This window comes from Ceratotherium simum, chromosome 32, assembly GCF_057802395.1.
Source record: "Ceratotherium simum simum isolate JZ-2026a chromosome 32, ASM5780239v1, whole genome shotgun sequence".
Classification (NCBI taxonomy): Eukaryota; Metazoa; Chordata; class Mammalia; order Perissodactyla; family Rhinocerotidae; genus Ceratotherium; species Ceratotherium simum.
In genome coordinates, this window is record NC_141931.1 from 18,592,594 (window position 1) to 18,611,648 (window position 19,055).

At 36.1% G+C, this 19,055-nt stretch overlaps 1 protein-coding gene across 2 annotated transcripts in view; it reads left to right on the top strand.

Moving 5' to 3' along the window:
• The first annotated feature begins 1,524 nt into the window (after positions 1 to 1,524).
• Positions 1,525 to 19,055, top strand: part of MINDY3 (MINDY lysine 48 deubiquitinase 3) — an 84,359-nt gene continuing 66,828 nt past the window's right edge. Inside the window, exons 1-4 of one of the 2 annotated variants that reach the window (XM_004425337.3) lie at positions 1,525 to 1,812; positions 11,985 to 12,064; positions 15,665 to 15,725; positions 17,392 to 17,565. In XM_004425337.3, the coding sequence (XP_004425394.1) occupies positions 1,719 to 1,812; positions 11,985 to 12,064; positions 15,665 to 15,725; positions 17,392 to 17,565 (409 nt within the window). In that variant the 5' untranslated portion in view covers positions 1,525 to 1,718. Of the gene's footprint in view, positions 1,813 to 11,984; positions 12,065 to 15,664; positions 15,726 to 17,391; positions 17,566 to 19,055 lie in introns of those variants that run through there. The other variant, XM_087420789.1, reaches the window with a different exon arrangement.

The following is a 19,055-nucleotide window of genomic DNA, read 5'->3' on the forward strand; positions in this document are numbered from 1 at the left end:
AAAGAAAACAAATGTGATATGGTGTTACATTTACTATGCCATTAATATTTCCATATATTAATGGAAGGAAAACAAACGTGACAAACACCTTCAAACTTAGAAGTCTGCCACTTACAGGCTCTATCAACCTAGACCCTTCTATATCTTTCAGAAAGTGAAATAATTATGTAAATTGTAAATCACCACGCAAATATAAGATTTTTAATTAGACCAGTCAATACTACTTCCCCTGGTCCCTCACTTGCTGAAAGACAGTGAATTCTTAAGTATCAGTAGAGGCAAGTTTCATTCCTTCAACTAATACTTATCGAGATCCAGCAATGTTCAAGTCTCCATACTGGTTACTATGAATAAGACAGGTCCTCGGTTTCCATACATTTATATCCCAGGAGAAGAGTAAATAATTCTTTGCAAATACAAGGATGACAATAATTGTCACAGGCAAGTTACGGATGAGGTACTATGAAATTTCAGAAGCTAAAGTTTTTACTTTAGATTGTAATGACTGGAGAAAGCTTTATTACAATGAGGCATTTATACCATGTCTTGAAGAATGGGTAAGATTTGGTTTGCAAAAATAGGGTAAAGGGTATTTTAAAGAGAATAAAAATTAGGAAGAAGGCTATGGATATGGTTCAGGCACTTTGAACAATTCCTCTTAACAATAAAGGTTGCTTAAGTCGGAAATAAAGTATAAATCAGCAAAACGCTCTTATTTGCAACCTGGAAGGAACCTATCAGATTTTGCCCTTTTGTTTTCAATTCAAAGGTCAGCCCATATAAGTTCTCTTCTTTTTAAGCTGCACAAATCGAAGTTTTCACACCAACTAAACTTAACTGAAGGTTTGTCAATAATTAAAACCTGGACTTTAGTTCAGGTATTGCCCCCATACACTCTACGGTCTCAAAAACTGGAGATGAATATGCTCTCCCATTTAGGAAGAGGCTGCTTTGACTCTGTTTTCCTATAAACAGCTTTGTACTTCTGCATTACACGTGGTAGAGACATTTTTAATGCACATTAAGCCACACTTCAGTTATATTTTTAATAGTTGGTTCAACTTTATACCATTCATCCAGGCACAGAGGCTGACAGTCTTGGATTCATCCGCAGCTCTCTACACAGACATGGATGTTTCTTCATTGAGACTCAACCTTCGTCTTATAGCTGTAGTGTAGCATAATCAATATTATAAATTTTAAGGAACAGGCTATGTTCTAGGCCCTAGGGCTTGGGCCTCAGAGCCTCCATCAAGACCAGAGCAGCACGCAGTGGGAGGAGGTGTTCCAGGATGGCAGGAGTATGCCAGTGCCCACGGGACGTGGCGTGCCCGCCAACACAAAAGCGACCACCCCACCAAGGAGCAGGGGACTAGGCTCACGGAGGCCTCTGGCCTCCACAGCGGTCCTCAACAATTCCCACCCCCCACTTCCGCTTCCGGGGAGGCGCCTCCCAGGCCCTCCGGGTGTGGGGGCGGTAGCGAGAGAGGAGCCGGAAGTGGCCCGGCACTTCCGGTACGGGAAACTCTGTGCGGCCGCTGGGAGCGGGCTTGACAGGCGCGGTCCCTGCAAGTCGCTCCGTCTCGTTTCGCCTCCCTCCCGTCTGACCGAGCTCCTTTGCCGCTGCCGTCCCGCTTCTCCTGTCTCCGAGGCCGCCCCTTCCCCATGTTCCGGGGCAGGAGCCGTGAAAGCGAAGACCCGCTCGCCGCTAGCCCATCATGTCCGAACTGACTAAAGAGCTGATGGAGCTGGTGTGGGGCACCAAGAGCAGCCCCGGGCTCTCCGACACCATCTTCTGCCGCTGGACGCAAGGTACCCGGGCCGGGCTCTCCCCTCCGGCCGCGCTGCCTTTGCCCTGCGAGAGTCCAGCTGTGGCTCCTCTCGCGCCAGCCCCCTCGCGTGCCCTGCGCTCTGTCCCCATTCCCAAGCCCAGCTCTGAAATTGGACTTGCTAGACACGCCCTGCCGCCCCCGGGGGGAGAGGTCGAGCAGGAGAATGGCTACAGCTGTCCACTACAGACCCGCCCGACCCGCCTCTGCCACTCCCTGGGCTGCCCTTCTGCTGGAGCGGAGACGGGCTGGTTGTTGGGCTGCAGTGTGTGACATGAAGGTGTGCCCTGTGCCCCGGTGTCCATTTCTCAAGAAGTGCTGTGGCCGGTTGGATCTTTACCCCCTAACAAGGCTTCCTGCTGCTGCTGTTTGGTCTGATTTCGGACAGAGGGAGGTCCACAGGAAAGTCAAAAGTGCTAATTCCAGAAAGCAGTTTTGTTGTTTGTGTTTTAATTATGTGGTTGGGCGTGGTGCTCGGTGCGTAAATATTATGTTGCCTGCCATAAAGTGTTCTCTGGACGCAAAGCCTGCCTGGTTTTGAGGCGGTTTAGCATCTGTTTCAGTTAGGAGAAGACTGTGCCCGTCTAATTATTCAGACATGGTTTTGAGTTATGTAAGGATTTTGATGAATAATATGAATAATAATGAAATAAAAATTACCATTCATTGAATTCCTGTACTGGGCACATTATACGAGTAATTATCCCTAGTTCTTAAGTTTTAATATTAAAACACAACAGACACATTACTTAAGGTGATCTATGGTGAAGTTGAGTGAGATTAAGAGCATCGTCTTTGAAGTCAGAAGGATTGGTAATGTATATGTGTAAAATATCACAGGCGAGTAAATAATAGCTGTTTATTACGATTGTCAAAATATTTATTTAGAGAATACCTATTCTCAAAGGATTTGGGGGAATTTTGGGTAGTAAATCTAAGTCATAATGTAACCCAAAATTAGGGTTTAAGTAATCCCTTTTCCCTCCCAAATATGTCTTTTTTAAGAGCTGGTAAAATTAGAATCATAATGTATTGCAGTCAGGTTGTTTAGTCCATCACTCTTGTTTTGCAGATGAGAAAAATGAGTCATGAAGGCTAAATGAGCAGGCCAAAGTTGCACAAACTCATAGAACTGGGAGTCAATTCCAAGTCACCCAATTCCTAATACAGCTCTGTTTTCATTCATTTCCTCTGAGTTTCAAAGCCTACATGTAATTAGTTTGGCTCTTTTTACACATTTAATTATGTCACTTGGACACCCGCATTTGCAGATTTTATTTTAAAGCTTACTTTCCACTTTGACTTATTTATCTTAACAGTGAACAGCCCTAAAGTACACAAGACTGTGAAGGACTAACAAAAATTTTACTTTCTGTTGTAATTAGTCAACATTAATTGTTTTCAGCATAAAATAAGGTAATATTTAGCCTTGTTTATATTAATACTGTGATGCAGATTCAAGGAGAATTTAGAGAGGCAGTTCTAGTAATGGTAAAAGCAGGCTTTGGAATAGTCATACTAGGGTTCTAGGTTCAAGATATTTAACGTGTTTAAGCCTCAGTTTCCTTCTCTGTAAAATGCAGATAATAGTAGTGTCAACCTTATAGGGTTGTTGTGAGGATTAAAGGCATGTAAGTACACTCAGGCACTTAGCACAATATCTGACACATAGTAAACACTCAGAAAATGGTAGCTGAATTTAAGAAGTGTTTAATTGTAGACTAAGCCACAGATCACTCTCTGGCTGTGCCCTGACAATAACAAGAAATTATTGTTTATTTGAAGGTTAGCCATTATTTAAAATAGACTTTATAATGACATGTTAGAATCCTCTGCCATCTTTTAGTTATGCAGAAGTTCCTTCAGTATTCATTCAATCAATACCATTTCAAAATAAAGAATTTCTTTCTTTTGTTACTTTTCAGAGAGTGCAGTTATATTGGGGGTCTGTAATTCTTCAAGGTTTTACATTGATCAAGATTTTAAGGCAACCAAATATATATTTTTTAAGTTACCACCTCTGAATCAGAGAGATGTTGTTACTGGTTTTGCTGTGTTAACTGTTGTATTATTTATTAATGTGTAGAGGCAGAAATCGTTGCTAAAGATTGCTGTGGCGGTCATTTGGGATTATGGGAGTAGGCACAAGACACTCCTTTGCTGCACTTGCCTTACTGCATTCACAATGTGACATCAACTTTGGCTTTATTTCGTAGTCTATAACTGTGCTTTTAATTGACAACTGTAATCTTATTAGTCTTTTGGAAGCAAGTTATAGGTGTAAGTTGTGTGGGATGAATGTTTATAAAATTATGTCCAGGGATACTCCATTTATGAAACTGTATTGATTGGTCATGTTAAATTCTTTGGCTGTGTTAAAACAGTAAAAGCTGCAGGAGACGCTGCAGCACATAGTTGGGGGGTTTTTTCCCTCTTTTAATTGATTTGGCACTTTTAGATGATATGTTAAAGTAATTAAGCTACAGGAGTGGCACATGGTTTGTTTTTTTTTTAATTCATTTGGCAGTTTCAGATAATTCTCTTCTGCGAATCCTTTTTCTTTAAAAAAAAAAAAAGGTTTTTTTTGTGGTCTTTTTTTTGTTTTGGGGCCAGTTTTTATTTCAAAGGCAATAAGTCACGTAATTTAAAGGTTTGAAGTTGTTGGTTTTTTTAACTTGAAAATTTAGCCTCTACTCCTGCCTGCTTCCCTCCTGCTCAATTTCCTATAATACTTTTTAAAGAAAATCATGTATTTTCTACCTTCTTATTCATAAGCACCATTTATCCTCCCTCCCCTTCTTTCCACAAACTACAACAGTGTTCCAGGGCCCTGCAGCTCAGACTTGGTAGGGTGGGAGGGAAGGCAAATAATAAATGTAATATAGCATAAATTAAGTATATATAATAGTTAGAAGGTAAAGAAATAGGGAGTTATGGGATGGGGTAGCCTCGATAGGTCTCATTTTAAGATGAGATTTGAGCAAATGCTTGAAGTAACTGAATTAGTTATGCAGGTATCGGAAGAAAGAGTGTTCTAGGCAGAGAGAATGGCCATTATAAAAGACTTAATGCAGAACATGCCTGGCTTTTTATTCAAAGAACAGGAAGGAGATTAGTTTGACTGGAGAAGGAATGAGGGAAGGAGAGTATTGAAAGATGATGTACAAATAATATGGCCCAAGTCGTGTAAGGCTTTCTAGGTCATTGTAAGGAGTTTGTCTTTTATTCTGAATGAAATGGGAAGTCATTGGAAGGTTTGGAGCAAAGGAAAGACACGACATGATGAGTTTTGAAAGGATTAATCTGACTGCTGTGTTTGAGGATAGGCTAGTGGATTGAGTGAGACAGCAAGATGAAATGAGAGACATTGCAGTGATCCAGGGAGGAAAAGATGGTGGCTTGGACCAGGACAGGAGTAGTGGAGATGGTAGGATGGGTCAGATTGCCCACATACCAGCAGGACCAAGGTAAAAATAATCTAGATCTAACAGAAGTAAGTATTCATCTTGTTATAAATGAAAACATTTTGACCTGTTGGGAATTTGGATTTGATTGTCTAGCTCAGTGTTTGGCAGACTTTCTCTGTAAAGGGCCAGTGGCTTCTATTGTCTCTGTCTCAATTCTCATCTCTGCCATTGCAGGAAAAGCAGCCCTAGATAATATGGGTGTGGCTCTATTCCAAAACTGCATTTACAAAACAGGCCAACCCCTGATCTCGATTATAAACTCTGAGAAACCATTTCTTCTTTTTTTTCCCCCCTTCCTCCAAGCTTTAAGTTATTTTATTGTTTTACCTAGAGATTAGCCAGAAAGAGAGAAACCCAATGTTACTATGTTTTTTTGGGAAATGGAGCTGTAGTTGATAGAAATTAGCATTTTGGACTTTCAGTATAGAAGGATTTTTGTTACATAATATGAAAAAAATGAGATTTAACAATTAATTTAGGAAAGTGAGGGATCAATTAAAATATAAGTATAAAATGTATTTAGGAGTTAATACATTTGGATTAAAGTTCAAAGGTATGTTTAGATGTTTATTATAATGTGATTTAACATTTTTCCAAAGTAATAAAATGATACACCAGTATCATTAATTTTTCTTTCAAAGTGAGCATAAGTTAATACTCTGGATCATATCATTTCAGAGATTTTTGCTGTTGTTGGAAGGCTTTTATTTCTCTCAAGTATTGATTTTTCTTCCTCCAAGCTACCTAAATCATAATTCTCCTAAAATTCAATTTTTTTAAACTCAACAATTTGTAAGCTTATATGACAAAGTTAATTTCTTGGTACTTGGAATACATAACGTGTTCTTTAGTTCAAAGTAGCTATCATAATATCTTACATTTGTATTATGCTTTATAGTTTTTGAAAATCTTATTTAATCCTTGCAACAACCCTAAGAATAGCAAAGGGTAAATGTAGTTATCCACATTTTTATAGAAGAGAAAACTAAGGCTCAGTCTGGATTTTACTCAACCAGTATCATCCAACTTGTAATGACTAACCAAGTCTTTCTATGGCCTTTTGTTCACATGGGAGCTAGAATCATAGAGGCAGTAGTTGTCAAACTGGTTTGAATAATGTATATATGCATAGTAAGTCATTTAAAAGACTGGAAAATTGCAAAGAGGTTCATGGCTCAGGTTTACATTAGTTATGAGCTATAAAACTGAGAAAGACTGCTATGTTTGTAGTACTGTGGAATCTGATAGAAAATCGTATATTTAGGATCAGATGCTTTAGATGGCTAATTTCAGGTCTAATCAGAATAAAAAAACAGCCATTTGTGATAAGTTAATTTCTTTTAAAACTAGGAAATAATTATAATATGGGAACACTTGATAAGAGAAATAACTCTATATCCTAAAAAAGTCAAACTCCAGTGAAACCTTATTATAAAGGATACTTCTGTTTTAGGATAGAATATGTAATTTCCATTTAGCTGACTTTATTTCGTTTTAAGCTCTAATAGCCTTTGTTTGTTATCAGTTACACACTCAAACATGTATACTATAATTAAACAGAATTTGGCATAAAGCAGATCTGCCTAGAATTCTCTCCATGGGGTTTTTATATCTAAAGTATCTAAAGCAACTCGCTATAATGCATTTCAAACTATAAGCCCCACCCATGGATCTTGAAAATTACATTACATTATTAGTAATTTTAAGGAAGGCAAGAATCCTTTACTGGTTCATGTTTATTACGTACTCTGAAAGTTTGGCAGAGCCTAGTTTCCCCTCTACACTTATGCTCAACACCAAGGACCCTTTCCTTATTCCAGTAGGAGAAGAGCTAGGCAAAGAGTGGAGGCCTCTTGGCTTCACCTCTTGTTCCTAGATTGGACCTCAGATTTGGTTGTCTTGACGTGATACCTGCACCCTTAGTTCTCATTTATCCTTATTAAATTTGTCCCATCCACTGTACCTATTTCTGATCCTCCATTTAGCCTGTCGTTTAGTCTATTTCTCCCAGGCTGCTGTGTACTGCTGGAGAAAATTGTGGTTAGCATCAATACAAATGTAGTAATTAAACCTTAGCTGAGCCCTCAGTGTTTGTCTTAGTTCTTTATCCTGTCAGCTGTTTTTATGTTTTCAGAACTAACATTCTCCTCAATTCTCTCCCCATCTCATTCCCCTCACTCTCAGTCAGTAATATCTTCACTTCCTCTTTGCCTGTGTATTTAACTTAGAAGCCTGCTAAGATTTACTTTTTTTCCTAGGCCAGTGGCTCTCGTGTTTTTTAACTCAGGGCTCCATTACATGCTTAAAAATTATTAAGGACTTCAATATGGAAAATAAAAAAATTAATGAGGCCTGTGGCATTGTTTTACATTTTCATAAATCTTTAATGTCTAGCTTATTAGAAGGCAGCTGGATTCTCACTCTTGCTTCTCCATTCAGTCTTTTGCAATATGTTGTTTTAGTTGAAGTGTATGTAGAAAATACAGCCTCCCACAGATATGTAATTGGCAAGGTAGGAGTTTTAGATAATTGTGGATGTTCTTTGATACTACATCAAAACTCAACAATTGGTAGTTTCTTAGAGGTCAGTTATAGTACGGAATCCGAATCCACATCAGTGAACTTTTCATATTCTGTTTAATTGAAATCCCTTGGTTTGTCTTGAACTTTGAGTGGATCTTTTACCCATGCGTTAATTTCCAATAGCGTGCATTGCTCATTTGGAAGTTATTGGTCCACTGGTTTATGCAGATCTTCCAAATGTTAACACATTTCGTTGTACATTATCAAAAGTCACATTTATTACTATCACCACTGATCTCATCAGAAAAATCTCTTAAGTCTTGAGAAGCTGTCAAGCGGCAGTGTTGGGCACAAGTTTTCCAAAATTTTAGTTATTGCTTGAAAGCTTGAAATTTTATCACTGGCAAAAATATTGTCAGTTGTTTTCCTTGAAGTATCAGGCTCACTTCATTAATTTCTGAGAAAACGTCTGCCAAATACCCAAGTTTGAGTAATCATAGTTTGTCAGTAGCTCTTCAAAGTAAAAACAACACTCCACAAAAAAGCGGTTAGTTCAGCTTGCAATTCAAAAAATTACACATGTGCTTTTCCTTGAGACATCTGTCAGTCATCATCCAAGGTACGTAGCAGAGGTGCTTTATGGGTAATTTCCATTTTGTCACACAAAGTGTATTTTAAAAAGATTATATTCAAGGTCAAGACTTAATAAAATCAGCATCAGTAAGGGCATTCTGAAGTTAAATTGGCTTTTTCTGTGTGTTTGAGAGAGGACGGTGGTGTTTGCTAGTACAGTGACTGCTGGTACAGCTTGATGTCACTGCCTTGGGGTCTGCTAAGGCACCAGCAGTTTAACCCACTAATGCTTCTGTACCATCCCTGTGGATGTCAGCACAGTGAAACAGCAAATAATGTCTTAGTATTACTGTGAAAATGATTTTAACCTCCAGCAGGCCCCCAAAAGGGTGTCTAGGACTTCCAGGGGTCTGTAGACCACACTTTGAGAACCTCTCTTTATCCAGTCCCACCACCACCACCTCACACTTTCTCAGCCCTTTCGGGACTTGGAGTCCTTAAACATCCCCTTTCCCATATAATCATTCTTTTCCTTTTTCAAAACTCATGCCTTTCAGTCTAGAAAAATAGTAATTCTTTATACAGCTACCTTTCATGCTGTCATCTTTTTCCTTCACTTGTTTAACAAATAGTTTGCATTTACTCTTTCTCCTTGTGTTCTGAATCATACCTCAACCCTTTAAATGTGGCTGCTCTCCCTTGTGCTCTAGATTTCTTATTTCAGTATTCCCAGTAACATGCTTAATCCAGTATTTTATGTTTTTGCTCTACTCAGCAGCATTTGTAACAGGCAACTACTCTTTGCTTCCTGATTTTCTTTCTAGGACCTCAGTGTGTTTTCCTCTTACCTTTCTAATCTTTGTCAGTCTCCTCTGCTGACTCAGCCTTTGCTCACTTGTTAATGTTCCCAACTTCATTATCTTTGTTCTACATGTTCTCATTCACTTCAACTGCCATGTTTACGATGATTCAAATTGCTATCTCTAATCCTAACCCCTGCCCTGAGCTCCAGACCCATATTTCCCACTTCTAAATGTTGCCAAATGGTTGTCTCACATTTTTGAAAGTAAACTTGGCATTCTTAGAAACAAACTCCCCCATTATCTTCCCTCCCATAACGTCAACAAACGTTTATTAACTGTGTAACATACAGGAAAACAGTGGTCAGTAGAACAGACAAGGTACCTGTAAGGCAAGACAAATAATAAACAAGTAAACAAACAACAGTATAATTAGAGATTATAATAGTACTTGTTGTGCTGGGGGATGGGAGGAGAGACCTACTTAGATGGGTTTGTCAGGGAATATCTATGAAGAGTACAGAGATTTCCCGTATACCTCCTGCTGCCACGACGTGCATAGTCTTCCCCATTATCAGTAACCCCCACCAGGGTGGTACATTGGTTACAACTGATGAACCTACACTGATACATTATAATCACCCAAAGTCCGTAGTTGACATTGCAGTTCACTCTTGGTGTTGTCCATTCTATGGGTTTGGACAAATATATAATGACATGTAGCCGTCGTTGTGGTGTCATAGTATTTTCACAGCCTTAAAAACCCTCTGTGCTCTATGTATTTATCTCTCATCCCTCCCCCCAACCCCCACCCCCTGGCAACCATGGATCCTTTTACTTTCTCCATAGTTTTCCCTTTTCCAGAATGTCATATAGTTGGAATCATACAGGTTGTAGCCTTTTCAGATTGATTTCTTCATTTAGTAATATGCATTTAAGCTTCCTCCATGTCTTTTCATGCAGCTCTTTTATTTTTAGCACTGAATAATATTTCATTGTCTGGATGTACCACAGTTTATTTATCCATTCACCTACTGAAGGACATCTTGGTTGCTTCCAGGCTTTGGCAATTATGAATAAAGGCGCCATAAACATCAGTGTGCAGGTTTTTGTGTTGATATAAGTTTTCAGCTCCTTTGAGTAAATACTAGGGAGCTTTTGGTGAAATCTTAAAGAGGATTTTTTTGCTTTTGTTTTTAAATATGTGAGACACATTTTTAAATGCTATTAAAAAGAGATATTGAAAGGTAAAGAGAGAAGAGGTGGGATGGAATGGGATCCTCTACACTATTTCTTATCTCACTCGCCATCACCTAGTGTCTCAAGCTAGAAACTTCAGAGTCAGCTCTAATTTCTTTTGTACAAAGCCTTTGCCCCACTTGCACATACTCATCAAATCTTATTTTTTACCTCAGAAATATTGTTTAGATATAGTTTCCTTCCACACTAATGTTGCTTTTATTAGGTTGGCACCGTCTCTATATGGCTGTTGAAACAGCCTCATCCCCACACTGGTCCTTTAAAAGGAAATCAAAAACAAACCCAGTATGATCACATTACTACTTTGATTAATACTTGTCCTGGTCTGGTCCTTCCCAATATTAACCTCTTGTCAGCTTCTCTTCCTCCCGTTTACCATCTCCCCCATCCCACCCCAATACTACCCTTTGGCTACGTTAAATTTCCCTCTGGTCTATGAACTCGACCTGCTCTTACCAACCCTTTTTCCTTTAATAAAGTTATTTTCTTTACCTGAAAGTCATTCTCCCACCCTTGCCTCTCTGGCAAATTCCTATTCAAGATCAGCCTCGAAGTCCCCTGTTATGACTTGACTCAAGCACAGTAAGTCATTCCTTTCTGTATCCACCACACTCTTCATATTTCTGTTGTTAACATTCATTTATTCCTTTATTTTAGTAATTATTTGTTTGTATGTCCATCTTTACCCGGACTGTTGGCTCCTGCAGACCTGCGACTTTGTCGTTCATGCATATATCCTAGAAGCTTGGTATGCTATCTGATGTTCATTAAATGTTTGTTGGGTGAATGACTGAATTATAACCGTAAATGAAGCTTTACATATTCCTAGCATGTTGAATCAGAAGTGATCATTTTAAAGATAAGTACATTGAGGCCTAGAAAGGTGAAATGATTTCCTGAAGGTTATACAGATAGTAACTCATTTCTCCTGACTTCTGACCCTGTGCTCTCTGCAGTGTGTCAGTGCTCTCTGCGGGAACTTCTAGTCACTGCTCTCAGTCAATACTAGTTGGGTAATATTTAAATTAAGATAGAGTCAAGATGAGCTCATTCACTGTCTATGATGCCATTTAATTTTTAGCTTATAGAATGTGACTCAGAGATTCGAATGAAGAAAGATTCTGTATGGAAGGGGTCCTAAAAATTCTCTTTGAATTCAGTAGATAGACTAGCTTTCTTCAAGTACGTTAAATTATTTAAAAGTCCAATTTAGTATCCTTTTACTAATGTCCACATTTTATCCCCCTAGTCCACTTACAGGGGTCCCTGGGTGCAAAATTTTGTTTGTGCGAGTGGACATGTATATGTGTATGTGTGTTTATGTGCATTTGGCGGTGGGGAGGAGGGCATAGGCTCCATATCTTTTTTCAGAGAGTCCCTTGATCCCCCGAAAAGTTAAGAACCACTGTACCCAACTGACTTGAAGATATTTTACTGTTGTGATAAGTGATCTTTCTCAAAGTACATTAAAAATTCTTTTAGCTGCTACTTGAATTATATTTTTAATCTTTGCTACTTGCTTTCATTTTTAGGGTTTGTGTTTAGTGAATCAGAGGGATCTGCATTAGAACAGTTTGAAGGTGGCCCCTGTGCTGTTATTGCACCTGTTCAGGTAACATAGACTACTTTACCAATTCCTTAGAGGGACATGTTCAAACGTTTCATACTTAACTCTTTGTTTTCTAGTATCTGTACTCTATGTAATGAGGCATGATCGGTTACCTCTTAACTCTTTGTTCATGTAAATTGCTATAAATATCCAAAATAAAAATGAATTCAGAACATGAGTAGGTTACACAGCAGTACCCTTTTGACTATCTTTATTTTCAAGAAAACATAATAGATGTTCCCTGACTTTCAGAAAATTAGGAATTAATGATCGTGACATCTTTCTAATACAATGATCCTGTTGAGTTATAACATTTTATACTATAGATAGGTACATCATAGCAATCATATTATTTTCATTTGTTCTGTCTATAAAAATGATTTCCCTAAAATATTGAAGAAGAGTTAGTATTTTCATGGCCTAAAACTTTATAAATTTTTAAAATACTTTGTCAGTATATAGTACTTTAGGCTATAGTTTTGGCCTTGAAAATAAAATCCGTAGCAACTGACTTCAAATAGAATTCCCAAAATAAAAAAAGATTTTTTTTTTTGCACAAAAGATAAGGTTAATCGGAATATAAGTCTTTGATTTTTGAATCTTGATGTATTACATTGCTTGAATTTCAAAGGCTGATTTGCTAGAAACTGTTATGTTGTTAAAACCAAGATTAGAATTTTCAGTTTACTGTTATACTTACAATGTCTGAACAGCAGCGTAATTTCAGAACTGTTATAAAAGAAGCTGGAATTTATTGTTTATGTTTTAATCAGCATGTTTTGAAAATACATATTTAATGTGATATACATAATTCATTGGGCATAAAGAATGAATTCCTGAACTGTTAGCTACAAAATAAATTTGTCTCTCAAACCTTATATCCCATACACTTACATTATTAAATTAAAAATATATTTCTCGGAAGGAGGAAAAAGTCTCCTTTCATGGTGGATTCCAAAATATATCCTTTATAAGTCATTATTTTATTTCTTCAAAGAGTAAAGTTGATATTTTTTTTGCGTTAGTAGAATTGTAAAAAAATTAAGAAAAATTTGAATGTTTGAACTTTGCCTGGGAGTTACTGAATATAAAGAATAAAATTTAACTATAAATTAGTAATTAGAGCTGTTATGCTAAGTAACTGAGGCAGATTTCGGTTGCTAGTAGGAATCTTATTATCTGAATTTGAAGATTCCTTGTCCTGTCCCTATGCAAATTAGATTATATTAGCACTGCTTCTCCTGGGCCATAATAGTACCCTAGGGTTTCTATTGAAAGTCTATGAAGGTCGTTAACTGCAAAGTATACCACAGGAGTTTCCTGTTTTATAAAATTCAGTATGTTTCCAAAGTGATAGTTGTTTTTGCAAGTGGGGTTGCTATGTAACAGGGGATAATTGTAATGTTCAAAATCCTGATGTATCTTTGAGGTAGTAATTTAGTTTCATAGTCACGTGAATCTTTTCATAGTCACATAAATCTTTTCAATCATAGAAGAGTTTTGTTTATTTTAATATTTCAATGTAAAAGTCAAAACTAAATCATTAAGAGTAATGAAAGGAAATGAGCAAATCTAGATATTAAAACTTTTTTAAACTATAAAAATTAGAACATGACATTATTGCTAGAAGAATAGGCACATTATGGAACTGTATGGGTAATACAGTGGTAGACCACATTACATATAACAATTTACCAAGAATTTATCACATACCATGATAAAGAAGGAACTACAAATCAATAGTACAATAAAATGACGTTTAATAAATGTCGCTGATATGACTGGTTGGCGATTTAAGGGGAAAAAATGAATTTAGATCATCTCATACCATATACCAAATATATTCTTGATATAATATTTAACTACAGAAAAACTAAAAATAATGTATTGTCAACCTCTAAGAGACAGGATGAGTTCCAAGCTCAGAAAAATATTTGCAGTGAATATTAACAATAAATAGATGTTGCCTTTCTTATACAAAGATCTTGTACAAATTGGTTAGAAAAACACTAAGACCCTAGTGGTAAAAAGGGTGAGTATATGCAATCATAACAGGTGGAATGATGCTAGACAACCAAAGAATCAAGGTATTCAACCTCACTTGGAATCCAAGAAAGTACAAATAGAACTGTAACCAGATTCTATTGCTTACTCTTTCTAATCTTTAAATATAAAATAATTGCCAGTGCCTATAGGGGTAGGATAATGCTGGCACACTTATGTATCGCTATGTAGTACATATTTGTACTTTGATTTTGGGAAGGAATTTTACATTATAATTGGCACCATAATAATGCAGAATCTTTGATGCAATAATTTTACTTCTATGAATCTTTCCTAAAGAAATAATCCTTAATATGGAGGCTGTTATATTTATAGTGGTAAAAAAAAAATTGCAAATAGCCGTATGTACAATAGTGGAGTTTAAGCATGAAATGTTTAAGTAAATTCTGATAGCTTGATAGACATTTAGTGATTTAGTGGTGAAATAATGGGTGTTCCACCTTGCTTTTCCAAAATTTTGTAATGTAGTTATTCTCCTCAATTTTATGGTTGTCGTTTTGGGGGAAAATCAAAAGCACTGGATTACAGTATTTGTAGACTTTATTTCTGTGAGAATATTATAGAATATTACTTCATTTTTTGTTCAGATACTTTGAAATGATTGCTTATTAGGTGCCAGGTACTGTGCTAAGTGCATTACATGAATTATCTTATATAATCCTCACTGCAACCTTTTCAAGTTTGTGCTATTATTATGTTTAGTTAGTCAAGTGTTGGATCCAGGATTTAAACCTAGGTCTGTGTGACTAAAAGCAGTCCTCTTCTCTGTACCTTACTGCTCTCAAACGTGTGAGTAAGAAGCACCACAGTAACCTCTTTTTCTTGGATCTGCCCCCTAGAGACTCAGATACAATAGATGAAGCCTAAGAATCATTTTAAACAAGTCAGGTGACTAGGATGTAAGTAGCCCTTGAACTACACTTGAAGAAGGAAACACTGTACTACACTGAAATGCTTCCTATCAAATCACCAGTGTAACGCAGTTGGCTCACTTAAGGAGAGGTTAGAAATCCGTTTGTTTTTTCTTATGACTCATAGCTTTTTGAGTTAAACCAGGAAGTTAGGACCTCCTTATAATGAAGCAATGATGCTCCTCGTGGTATTCTTATATCACAAATCAGAGCTAATAAAGCAGAACCACTTTTGTATTTAGATTTCTTTTCCCCCAAGGAATCTAAGAGAAATATGGGCTTGTTCCTGTTCTGTTAGACCTTTAGTTTGTGAATGGGGCAGTAAATTTCTTTGATTTCCCAGTTATGTGTCTTATTTTGAGTCAGTTCTTCTATTTGCTGGAAAATACATATTATGAAAGAAGAAGAATTTTATGTATGTAGAATCAAGTTTATAGTAGTATATTCTGAATAAATAATTATACTCAGTTACTGTTGAACATGAAGAGAAACTATTTGAAATTTTTATAGCACTATTCAAAAGATCAGAAAGGAAGTACCAATTAGTTTTTTTCCATTTTAAAATAAAAGAATAATGTAAGGTATGTTTATAATGCATTCTAATAATTATTGCTTTAATTGTATAAAGGCATTTCTTTTGAAGAAGCTCCTGTTTTCTTCTGAGAAGTCTTCTTGGAGGGACTGTCCAGGTATGGTAGCTGTCTTTATTTATAAACTTTTCCTCTATCCTCTGTTTTATAGATGATCTATGCAGCATTCACTGGCAATAGTTTAATTCAAATTATCTATCTTAAAAAGTAGACTGTCAATGGGATATTTTTTCCTGAGGATTATTTTAAATGTTTCAGAAAGTTTCATGAACAGTGACTCTAAATTTTAAAATGTATATTTCCAAGTTTGGTTTACCTAAGAAGTATAAGATAGGATAATATAACTAAGGTTAAAACCTTTGACCTTTCACTAAAACATGGTGCATAAGGAATAGTCATTTATGTTTGTTTTGTCTTATTTAGCTCTGAGCAAGAATGCAGAATTATCTTTTTATTCCTGCGTCTCTTAGTACAGTTCCTTAAACAACGCAAATAATACTGCAAATAATTCTGAATTAAGTTGCACATGAAGCTGTAATAGCTTCTGAAATATGGTAGGTCAGAGAGCTGCATGGTGCTACTTGATAATAACAAACATTGGCATTCCGCTTGACAGCTTACAAAGATCTTTCCTTCACTTACACAATTTCATGTGAACCTCAAAATAACTTCTGGAAGAAGGTAGGATATATTATAATCCCAGTTTTGTATATAAGGGCAAAACAGTTTCCATTCCAGATCATACCAATAGAATCTACTAATGATTTTTAATTTAAGAGTTAAAGTGTATTTTTTATTAAAAGCTGAAATGCAAAATAAATTTTAGTAGAGAAGAAACTATTCAAGAGATATGGTTGACATCGTTTTATTAATGAAATTTATATTTCTTGGACAAAAATATATTCACACTGGTAAAAAATTTATATAGCATGGTCATAAATGTCATAAATGTTGTGGTAGTTTATAGAATGAATAGCACAGTTCCTATCTTTAAAGAACTTTTCATCTATTAGGAGAGAGAGAAACTTTCCTATAGCCTAAAATTTTACGTGGGATATGTACACATCTTATCCCCTTTGTTTGAAAGTTTAAGAAAGGGGTATTACTTCTGGAGAGTAATACTGCTTGTAAAGGGAAGGGTTCTAAGGTTCAGGAAGAAATTGTCTGAGCATTTGTGCTATTTTCCATAAAAGTCCAATGCTCAGATCACTGCAATGCAGTATCAGTAGCTTCTGTATTATGCAGCATAAGCATGATGGCCTCTGCTAACGTAATGGAACTGGTATTGTATGAGCTGATGGTGTGTTATCTCGTTATCCTTAGCCCTGTGGGACAGAGAGATCAAAGACATTAGACTAATTCAGAAATGGAGGGAAAATAGAGGTCTCCACAGGCCCTTACATTGTGCCTGGTTCCGCAGTAAAGAAAACCTCATGGCTATAATGCTCCATTTGCAGCCTAAGAAAGGAGTGATCAGTATCAGGTTATTCCAAGTAGCATGTTCTTTCTGCTAATGTTTAATTCTGCGTTTTTCGGGATTCTTTTTCTCATTAACGGCAATATTTAGTTGTGGTGACATTTTAACCCTCAAGCACATTGTTTTTCTAAAATGTAATATAAGATCAGTTGTTTTTGGAGTTTTTTCCCCACTTAAAATGCTTGATTTTCATCATTAATTTAATACACATTCTCAATATTATTATTCATGACAGGATTTTTTCTTTTCAGAGAAAACCGTTATAACTTCTACTTTGGTTATTTTTAGAGGAAGAGCGGAAAGAACTCCTCTGTCATACCCTATGTGACATTTTAGAAAGTGCTTGCTGTGACAACTCTGGATCGTACTGCTTGGTTTCATGGTTAAGAGGAAAAACAACTGAGGAGACAGCTAGTATTTCGGGGAGTCCTGCAGAGTCTAGTTGCCAAGTGGAACATTCTTGTAAGATACATTTTTATTTCCTGAAGTAATTTCTTGCACCTTTGTTTTAATAAAACGATTGAAAATTTTAAAGAAGAAAAGATTTTAAATTTTCATAATGTCTCTTTTTTGCCTAAGCTTAATTCATGAGCCTTAGTATTTTTCATTTTCACTTCGATTATTTTAGTTACTAGAGGATATTATATTTGTTTATTTCTGCTTTCATTTTTGTAAAGAAAAAGAAAATTCGTCTCTTAAAATAAACTTTTTAAAAGTTCTAGTTAACTTGTGCTTGATGACACTCTCTTTTGAACTTTGGAACTCTCATTTACAAAGTTTAAAGAACGTATTTCTATATACTTTAGTTTCAGATGCCTTAATGTTTTCTTTGTTATTGGAAAAAGAAGGGATTTTTTTGGACCTTAGAAAATTTCTTGAATATCTTTAGTTGCTTCCTAGAGCATAGATGGGGACATTATTCTTCATTGCGTATTCTTTTCTTCCTGAACTTTTTGGACATTGTTACTATATATGGATTATTTTAAGGTAGTTTTAATTCAGAGTTTTAATTATACCTTCACTCAAGTTTTTCATACTTTGAAGATATCTCTTTAAAATAAATTAAATAACAGCTATCCTCATTCATAAAAAGTATATTCTGAGGTCTTTAGCCTTTGAAAATTCTTATGTAATTGACTTCAAAACTGCCAGAATGAGCTAAAAATGGAGACTTCTGGTGGTATGGAAACTAGATGAAAGAATTGCTTTTCTGTTTTTTCTTTTCAGGAATTTTATTGCTAGTAGATGTCTTTTGATAATTGGTAGTACCAGTTGCTTATATTGAATAAGTGACTTATTCTACTCATAATGCATTCCATTAACTGTCATCTCTGCAGAAATTGTTTTTAAAGAAATTAGACGCCTTATTTATAGAAAGTAAATTTCAATTGCTTGTAATACACATCTGGCTTTCCATATAGAACGATCTCTGAGGCACCATTGCCTCTGTGGGCTGAAATGTCTCTGTGATGTCAGCGTCTTCTCTCTCCTACCTCTGTAGTTACAATGGCAAATTCTAACAGTAGTACATAGGCAAAGAATAATTTTTAAAATTTAAATAGTTGAATGATGTTTCCTTTTCAGGCCTTTCAAACATAGCCTTTCAAAAAGAATAGTTGATAATGACACTTGAGGAAAGCAAGTGGAAAATATTCACAAGGATCATAATCAAAAATATCACTAAGATTGGTTTTGAAATATTTTCCAGGTCATACTGGGTTGCATTTGAGTGTGTTTGATAGTTCCATTGAGAATATTAAAATTTTGACAGAGAAATAGTTGAACTAATTAAAAGTTGTTTTAAAGAATATGTGCTTAAAGCTGATCTGTGTATTAGTATGTAAGAAAATAGTTAAGATCTTTTTTTGTAACATTTTTTGTTAGTATCTTAGTAGTATGCTGTGTGCTTACTATGGAATGTGCTGTACATTTCTGTGGTGTTAGGTTAAATT